Source organism: Pelodiscus sinensis, chromosome 1 (genome assembly GCF_052426305.1).
Source record: "Pelodiscus sinensis isolate ZL-2025 chromosome 1, ASM5242630v1, whole genome shotgun sequence".
Lineage (NCBI taxonomy): Eukaryota > Metazoa > Chordata > Testudines > Trionychidae > Pelodiscus > Pelodiscus sinensis.
The window spans coordinates 14460893-14470864 of NC_143052.1; the positions used below are offsets into that span (position 1 = coordinate 14460893).

The following is a 9972-nucleotide window of genomic DNA, read 5'->3' on the forward strand; positions in this document are numbered from 1 at the left end:
ATAATAGAATAAACATTCTAGCTGTCCCAAGAGGTGGCCTCCCAAGGTTCTAATGATGAATACATCTGGTGTGCATAAGCAAATTCCGTAGCTGGTCCATCCCTGACACAGAGGAACAAGGCAGCCTCCATCAGGGAACAAAATTGTCAAAATCCCTTTCTGATGGCAAATTTAAAACCAGATTCAGCTGTAAATTCTTTAGGGCAGGGACAGTCTGTTTCATAATTGTACAGTGCCTAGCAGAATAGGGTCCCGAGCACTGATAATATAACTAACAAATTTCAAGGGCCCATCTTTGACCAAAGCTTTGATTCCAGAAACAGTTGCACTGGATCATGACCTTTATTATTAAAATCTTTACAGACACATTATCTTGAATAACCCTAAGAAGAGAAATGCTTTGTCACTCCCTATGCTGAAGTGTCTCCGTGATGATATTCTGCATGATATGGAAAGCAAAGCTCTCAGAGTTATCATCATTTCAGGTACTTCCTTGATCTCAGGGGGAAAGACAAAGGGTTAGGAAAAAAGAAAATAGGTTAATTGCCATGTTCTACACCGGGGTGGGAAAATACTGGCCTGTAGGCTGGATCCAGTCTTCTAGGGTTAGCCCCTGGTGGGCACCCACACCAACACATTTACCTGCGCCTCTGCAGGTATGGGGGATCGCAGCTCTTGCTGGCCACAAATTGCTGTTTCCAGCCAAGAGGAGCTGCAGTTGTCCATACCTGTGGAGGTGCAGGTAAATGTAGCGGCCGGGGCTAACTCTGGTGAACCACTGCTATTTTATTGCCCACCCCTGTTCTACACAGCCAGCTGCATAGCAGTAGTTTGCACAGTGTTAGAGCTGGGCAAAATAATGGAAGTTTTGGTTCATTGGCAGGTCCAAATTAAAAAAAAAAAATAGTTCTAGGTCAAACTGACAATGAAAATTTTTTCAGAATTTTGGGTGAATTGAAAAGTTAAACCGATTTAATTTTGTTTCAACATTGAGGGCATTTTTCAGTTCCCTTGAAAACTTCAGCAAACTCGGCACAAGTTTGTGAACAGCTTTGGGTCAACTGGATTTGTGGGTGATAAAAACTATTTGTTGAAAAAATTGTAGCCAGCTCTGTTCAGTGTTACACCAGTGCACGCTACACCATGAAAAAAATAATAGGAGTGCAGTGTAATTGGTAGGGACCTGATGCACCATCTGTCTACACTCGCTGCTTCTTGCGTGAGATATGCAAATGAGGCTAAGCCTGGAATATTGCTGAGCCTCATTTGCATACCTAATGAGCCACCATTTTTGCAGAAGAGGCTCTTGTGATGTCTACACTGCCCCTTCTTGTGCAAGAAAAGCCCTCTTGCGCAATGAAAATAATCAGCGTAGCGGCATTGCGCAAGAGGGTTTTTCTTGCGCAAGAAGGTGCAGTGTAGACAGCTCCTTCTGGCACAAGAGCCTCTTCTGCAAAAATGGTGGCTCATTAGGTATGCAAATGAGACTCGGCAATATTCCACACTTAGCCTCATTTGCGTATTTCTCGCTCAAGAAGCCACGAGTGTAGACATAGCCCTTGATTTTAAGTTTGTGCTTAATCCCATTACCGCATAGCTCTTAAGCATGTGCTTAACTAGAAATCTGCATCTTGCTTAATAGGAATAAAATTAATTTAAGACTTTAGGTGGACTTAACACCAAGCATGCGCCTAACAATTTTGCAGGAGGAAAATTCATGCTTCTGGGTATTATTACCGGCTCTCCTGTCTACCCCTTTTTTAATTGGTTAACCCGTTAAACAAAGTTTAACGGGTTAACCAATTAAATGGGATTTTACATCCCTAGCGGGGAGATACTCTAGCCCAACTGAGCTGGAGTGCCCATGGCATGGCATGGCGGGCCCAGCCAGGCTAGAGCAGCCCCCCTGCCAGACTGCCAGTTAACTGTTCCAGTAAACATCACCCAGTAAGGGTGATGCCTACCAATTAACCTGTTACCATTTACATCCCTAGTGGGCTTTAGAAATCTCCCCCTCATAGTCTGCATTACTGATCTGTGTAGATACAAGTGTTTATGTCCAGTGTTTATTTGATTTGTATCATGGGTGTTTTATTGGTTAAGACCTAAAATCAGAAGTCCTATATACATGCTTAACTTTACACAATACCTTCAAAGTCACTTGAAAGAGTACAACCTACCCTGTGTGACACTAAGTATATGCTTTAATCCATACAGGATCTGGGTCTTCTCTATCAGTGCAATAATAAGTACTGACTAGGCTGCATCTAGACTGGCATGATTTTGCTCAAAAGCGGTTGCTTTTGTGCAAAATCTTACCGCCTCTCTACACTGGCCGCGAGTATTTGCGCAAGAACACTGACTTTGTAATGTACAAAATCAGTGGTTCTTGCGCAAATACTCTGACGCTCCCTCTCAGGTATAAGCCCTCTTGCACAAGAATTCTTGCGCAAGAGGGCCAGTGTAGACAGCAGCATTAATTTCTTGCGCAAGAAAGCCCGATGGCTAAAATGGCCATCAGAGCTTTCTTGTGCAAGAGAGCGTCTACACTGGCACGGATGCTTTTGCGCAAAAGATGGCACGGATGCTTTTGCGCAAAAGCATCCGTGCCAGTGTAGACGCTCTCTTGCGCAAATACTTTTAATGTAAAAAACTTTCCGTTAAAAGTATTTGCGCAAAAGCATCTGTGCCAGTCTAGACGCAGCCCCCATAGTAATAACTAAGTTTTTCTTCACTCATTACAAATACGAATCTACACTGGTGACAAAGACTACAGAAACCCTCTTGTAAGCTGCATGTTTTGGACCATTAAGCAATATATTTTTAAGGGTTCATAAGTCCAATTGTTACTTTCTTTTCTTTTAAAATTCAGTTTTATATACAGGCAGTCCCCGACTTAAGCGGATCCGACTTATGTCGGATCCGCACTTACGAACGGAGCTTTCTCGCCCCGGAAGTCGGGGCAAGAGAGCCCCGTTCGTAAGCTGCTCCGGTGCCCCTGGTCTGCTGGAGACCGTCTCCAGCAGACCAGGGGCACCGGGCGGGTTCCCGCGCTTCTGAGGCTTTGCCAGAGCAAAGCCTCAGAAGCGTGGGAACCGCTGCTGCTGCCCCTTGAGATCCGGTGCCTGTGGTCTGCTGGGGACGGTCCCCAGCAGACCACAGGCACCCGGACTGAAGCCGCAGCCGCGGGGGGTTCAGTCCGGGTGTCTGTGGTCTGCTGGGGACCGTCCCCAGCAGACCACAGGCACCCAGACTGGAGCGGCAGCAGCGGCGGTTCCCCGCGCCTCTGAGGCTTTGCTCTGGCAAAGCCTCAGAGGCGCGGGACCCCCCCCGCGGCTGCGGCTTCAGTCCGGGTGCCTGTGGTCTGCTGGGGACCGTCCCCAGCAGACCACAGGCACCCAGACTGAAGCCGCAGCCGTGGCGGGTCCCTCGCCTCTGAGGCTTTGCCAGAGCAAAGCCTCAGAGGCACGGCACCCCGCTGCCGCTGCGGCTCTGCTCCCCGTGTCCCTGGTCTGCTGGGGGGGGGGGGGGCGCAGCTAGTGTGCTCCCCCCCCCAGCAGACCAGGCTTTTGTTTTGGACTCTGGGGCAGAGCAGCTGGGGCGCTGCCGATTTGTCCTGCAGCGCCCGTGGGCACTACTGGACCAACCCGGCAGCACCCCAGCTGCTCTGCCCCAGGTCCTGATTCAGCCGCTCCTGGTCAATTTCAGCAGCGGCTGAATCAGGACGTCTGGGGCAGAGCAGATGGGGTGCTGCTGGGTTGGTCCAGTAGCACCCCAGCTGCTCTGCCCCAGGCGTCCCCAAGTCAGCTTCTGCTGAAACTGACCAGCGCTGACTACAGGAAGCCCCAGGCAGAGTTGCTCTGCCCCGGGCTTCCTGGAATCAGCTGCTGATCAGTTTCAGCAGCAGCTGACTTGGGGACGCCTGGGGTTCTTAAGTTGATTCTGTATGTAAGTCAGAACTGGCGGTCAGTTTCAGCAGTGTCTGAATCTGGAGCCAGTTCCGACTTACATACAGCTTAAGAACAAACCTACAGTCCCTATCTTGTACGTAACCCGGGGACTGCCTGTATAGGAATCTTTTTGACAGAAGAACAGATTGCACTGACCCTCAAGATAAAGAAATTCTTTTTTTAAGAGTTTCACTGTTCGGAGATGCTGAGCTCATACAACTCCTGTTGATGTCCGTGGCAATTACAGAAGCTCTTGTGCTTAATGTTGCTATTGTGATCAATGTCACAATATGTTATGCAGAAGTTCAGTGGCTAGGACACTTATTTGGATTTAGGAGATTTAGATTCTATTCCCAGCTCTACCACTAGCCTTCTTTGTACTCTTAACCTCATCGTCCCCGTGTTTCCCTATTTGTAAAAGGAAAGATGCAAGCATTATAAAGATCTAAAGGTGACAGGGATAATATAAAAGAATAGCTGGATTTGTGTTTGTAATTCTTTTAGTTTTGTGTGCATGAGAGTGAGAATTGGATTATGTGTATATCTCTGTGGGTGAAGGATATATAGGGGGAAAGGTAAATCAGAGATGAATTTTCATTTAGCTCTGAAGGCCCATGGTATTGATATCACTTGCTGCAATGAGTTTCATCATCTAAGTGCAATGCCAGTAAAAATTCTGGATCCTGTACACTCATGAGCTGCCCTAAGATGCACCACACAACAGAGGATGAAGCAAATAGGGGGAAAGTGACATTTTTTTGAAAATTCTGTACTAAATTATCAAAGTTAAAAAGAGTAAACATTTTGTGAAATATTATACATGTTTGCATTGGGAGGCCAATCCTCACCTACAGACAATCCCCCAACCTGAAGCAAATGCCACCAACCACATGACACACTTCAGATACACTCACCCAAGAACCTACCCCTGCAACAAACCCCGTATCCAACTCTGTCCACATACCTATACAAGCGACACCATCATAGGACCTAACCACGTAAGTCCCAACATCAGGGGCTCATACAACTGCACCAGTAAAATTGTATTTGCATATTTACATATTCATTATACAAATAATAAATATGCAAATAAACTTTTGCCAGTCTGCCAAAAGCCCTGATCCTGGAGCCCTCCAGTGCCAGCCCTAACCCTTAGAGCCCTCCACCCTTTCACTAACCCCCAGCACTAGCCACTGATCCCAGAATCCCCTGTACCCAACCCCCCCAGGGCCAGCCTCCTGCCCTCAGAGCCCCCCAGTGCCAGTTCCCCATCCTAAACACCTCAATGCCAACCCCACTTAAATCCCACCACCATCAGACCCCCAGTGCCAGCCTCATTTCCAGAGTCCCACTGCACCCAACCTCCTCAGAGACCCTGCAGTTCGTCTCCAATATTAGCCCCATCCCCAGAGCTCCTGAGTGCCAGCCCTGCCCCCAGAGCTGCTGCACTACTAGCCCTGCCCCCAGAGCCCCTAAGAGCCAACTCCCCACCCCAGACACCCCAGTGCCAGACCCCTATCTCTTAGAGCATTCTGAATTGCCACTAGCCCAAGATGCTAGATTCATTTCAGATTAGCAACATGTAATGTTTTTTCCTTTCATTTTGTTGAATGCTTTGCAGCTGAAGGACCTGTGTTTTCTGCTGGCCACGATTTAAAGGAATTGTCTTTTGAGCAGGACACCAAGTACCTCAGAGACGTATTTGAGACCTGTGCTGAGGTAAGCCAAAGTGGTGGCTTTGCATTAGTTACAGTGAAGAGATGTTGGCATTTTCAGTGAATCCACTGCAACAAGTGAGGAACTGACAGGGACAATGAAACAAGTTTATGAAGGTAGAGAATGTGAGGGTTTAGTGCAGAAATAGGCAATAATTTGTAATGGGGGGCCACTCCAAGATTTTGAGAAGTTGTCAAGAGCTGCATTTCTATGGAGGGTGTGAGGTCTGGGATGGAGATTGGGTACAGAAGGAAGTTTGGGTAGGGAACTGGGGTACAGGAGGGGCCAGGGGGTCTGAGAGGAAGTTTGGGTGAAGAAAGGGGTTGTGATCTGGAGCAGCAGCTTGGGGTACAGGGTCCAAGAGGGAGTAAGGGTGCAAGAGAGGATTTTATCCTGGGGGAGAGGGTGCAGGGTCTGGGAGGGAGTTGTGACCTGGGAGAAGGGGGGAAAGGGGTACAGAGGGTTTGGGTGGTTGCCTGGGGCAGGTAATTAGGGAAAAAGAGGGGGTGAGGTGCCATAGGCAGTTTCTGGCTGGGAGGAACTTACCTAGGCGGCTCCCAGGCACCAGCCCTGCAGGAACTGGAGGCAGGCTCTCTGCTGAAGTCTCAGTCGGCTGGCTGCTCCACGTGGGGTCTGCTCCAGGCATAAGAGGGGGAGGGAGAAGGCTTCACAGCTGTCTCTGGCCTGAGCAAAATGTCTCAGATCCTATTGGCCAGAGACTGGCCAGTGGAAGCTGAGAGATTTTGCTGGGGCCTGGATCAGTATGCAAAGCCTTCCTCCTCAGCAGCCTTTTTTCCACACCTTGGCTAATGGTTAGCATAGCACTTGGTGCTCTGGACTCCTGACTCTGCCAGTGATTTACTCTCTGATCTTGGTTTTTTTCTCATTTTTTCTCCATATGCAAATAGAAGTGCAAGGATAATGCATGATTTAAGGCTTGTATCTGCGATATGTAGGTATCCTAAACTAAGAATAATTGTGCAATGTTCCTTACTTTACATCTTTTTTTTGCCCACGTGTCATCACTGCAGGAGTCTCGCACTCTGAGCAAATATAGGCAATTCCTTATCTGTTAAATAAGCATAATACGACTAATCTACCTTGCAGCAGTTAGTATCTGTTGACCTAGTCCAAAACCTAGTAGATCAGCTGCAACCAATAGGGACTTATGAGTGTTGTCAGGATTCATTTACTGATATTTGTTAAAATCTGTGAGACCCTCATGGGAAAGTTGCTATATAAGTGCCAGGTTTCATTAGACATATCAATAACACCCGTAGTTTTGCCTGTTGTCCTTATTTTAATACTAATTTTAGGCTACGTCTATACTGCAGGCTTTTTGCAGAATGTCTGCACTGCACGTGTGTTCTTGCACAAGTAAGTTTGCAGAAAAGCATTGGAAAACAGGAATAAGCCCTCTTGCGCAAGAGCTCTTCCACAAGAAGGCAGTGTGGACAGGCAACAGGGATTTCTTGGCAAGAAAGCCTTATGGCTAAAATGGCCATTAGAGCTTTCTTGCACAAGAGAGCATCCACACTGCCATGGGAACTCTTGCGCAAAAGCACACGGCAGTGTGGACGCACTCTTGCGCAAGACCTTTTGCACAAGAACTCTTGCGCAAAACAGTTTTTGCGCAAGAAGTCTGCAGTGTAGATGTAGCCTTATAGTATGAGCAAGACAAATGTTTAATTGAAGGCCAATCTTTTGCTCTTTCAGTTGGGGACAGGAGTGGCTTTAGGGTGGGTTACTGGATTCAGCTACCCCCACAGAAATCATGAAATCAAGGGTCCAAAAACAACGAAATATGAGGTGGTGGCAGCTAGGCTGAACCTGAGTGACACTGTGACCCTATGTGCCAGTTTGCTGCACCCAGCATGGGGACATAGAGCCAGCTATGCAGGACAGCAGCTGCTGCTATGGGGTGAGTTAGGGGGTGGTCTCATTCTCCAGTTCCTGCCCATTGGAGCCTCCTCTCAGCACTAAGCTGCGATTACAGGTGCTGTGTCAGGAAGGAGGGTGCTGCTGCAGGCCTGCTCAGCAGTTTTGTATAGTGCACCCTTTGAATCAGGATTGGTTACCTCTGTACTAGTTGAAGTTTTGAGCCTAACCCTATCTGAGCAATGTCCTGCCCCACTGGCCATCGGCAGCTGAGCAAGCAGGTACTGTTCACGGAAATGGGAAAATCAAGCTGAAGAAACATAAAACCTGGTCTATTGCCATATAAAGCGGAATCAAGAGTTTGCAAGTTTTTCCACTTCAACACCAGAGGAAATTAAACTGTCCTGTGTGTATAATTACCAACATGAACTTGTGCAGGATTTCAGTGATCAGCAGTTCCAGCAGTAATCAGCAGGCAGATTGGAATAGAACGGCTCAGATATTTCATTCTTGGGATTCATGATGTAGCAAGCTAGGCTTTGATTTAATAAAGAAAAATATAGGAGGATTAGCAAGCTATTTGCAGTGTAAAAAAGTTAAGACAGCACAGACATCTTTTGCAGAATCAGGGCCTTAGTGTATGACAAGTGTAATAATTTAGCCATGAGTGTAAAGAACAAATAATGCATCATGCTTCAAATAAATATTCCTGGGACCATGAAAATGATAAAGAAGATTCAGGAGGAAATGAAATGCCAGGGACTCAAATAAATCTATGATCTTTTTTTCTTACAGTAAAGTCTTATATTTCTATAGCCCCATCTGAGGATCATAAGGGGATTTAAAAGCAGTAATAAATCAAATCTCACTTAACCCCTATCTGGCAGGGAAGTATGATTTTAAATAGCCACTTCTTGCTTGTGGAAAAACTGGGGAAGTTAAGTGACATACCCAGGCAGTGTGGTCTGGTAAATGTAGCACTGCATTAGAGATTTAAGAGATGTTGGTTTTAGTCCTGACTTGGCCTATTGGGTGCCCTTGGGCAGGTTACTTCATCTCTGCCTCAGTTTCTCCATCTGTAAAATGGGGATAGTAATACTGACCTACTTTGAAATCTACTGATGAAAAGCACTATTTAGAAGCTAGGTACTATTATTGTTCCACACCAAACTCAGATATAGCTTGGAGTAAAATATAGATCTCCTAATACGTTTAAACACACATAGAAGTACATATGGTAAGAAAAATCAAAACAGGTTACTTTGAAGAAAGTGCCTGCAGATATGATTATTGTACACAAACGGATTCTTTGCCGGGTTCCATTTCTCAAGAAGTGCTGAAGACTAGTATTTTTTTTAAAATAACACAAGGACTCAGATAAAGGCAGAGCTAATGCAAAACTGAATTTGGAGCTTTCAGCCAAGGAGTGTAAAATATGATTAAGCAGAAGTGATTTTCCCATATAAGAAGAAAGAAACCAGATGAAATTTGTCATCTAGTCACAATGTGCTGATGTGAGTCCTTTATCTGGGCCATCGTGATGACATTTAGCAAGTAAATAGCATGTTTTATCTGTAGAACTCAAGCATGGGTAAGTATCATTGTACAGATGAGGAAATAGGAAGCATAGAGAAGATAAGCAACTTGCCCAGGGGATCAGTAGTATAAAGTGTCCTGACCCCCAGCACAGTGTACTGTTTGGGGAAGGTACTGCCTTTTATTGCGTGTTTGTTTAGTACCCAGTACAGTGGAACACTGTGCTGCCATAGTAAAAATGATCAGTGAAAATAATTGTTGTATCTGTATTACTCATCATGGATAATGGGAACACATTGCAACTACTCATCTGTGACCTGCTGACCCCTTTCTTTTGCACATACAGGTCATGACTCTGCTCCAGAAGCTCCCCGTACCAGTGATTGCCAAAGTAAATGGCTTGGCTACAGCAGCAGGCTGCCAGCTGGTGGCAAGCTGTGACATTGCAGTAGCAAGTGAGAAATCCAGGTTTGCTACACCCGGAGTCAACATCGGGCTATTCTGCTCCACACCAGCTGTGGCCGTAGGGAGAGCCCTTCCTAGAAAGGTAGGCCTTGCTCAAGAGAGAACTGTTCTCTCTAGTTTCCTGAAAGCAGATCCCGTTTTTACATGCTCTAGCTCCGATGTGTGCAACTCCCTCCCTCAGCACTTGGCAGTGCAAAACATTCCATTACTAAGAGCAACTTTAAAAAAAAATAGGACTAAGGGAGGTGGGGCAGTCCAAGAATAGGGCAGAAGTGACCTGTATTCCAGGACAACTGCTCTGCTGATCCCAACCCCCAGATCCCCATAGCAGCAGTAGAGAGACCCTTCCAAGCTCAGGATACCAGTGCCGTTAGGTGTCCATTCCCGCAATGCACTGACATTTCATTGACAGCATGATCTGCCTAGC

The 9972-nt window shown here is 46.5% G+C and overlaps 1 protein-coding gene across 2 annotated transcripts in view; it reads left to right on the forward strand.

Annotated features, from left to right (window-relative positions):
- Positions 1-9972, forward strand: part of ECHDC3 (enoyl-CoA hydratase domain containing 3) — a 29831-nt gene that overhangs the window by 13623 nt on the left and 6236 nt on the right. For both annotated transcript variants that reach the window (XM_025188437.3, XM_075909291.2), the window contains exons 2-4: positions 364-485; positions 5572-5669; positions 9427-9627. In XM_025188437.3, the coding sequence (XP_025044222.3) occupies positions 364-485; positions 5572-5669; positions 9427-9627 (421 nt within the window). The remainder of the gene's footprint in view (positions 1-363; positions 486-5571; positions 5670-9426; positions 9628-9972) is intronic.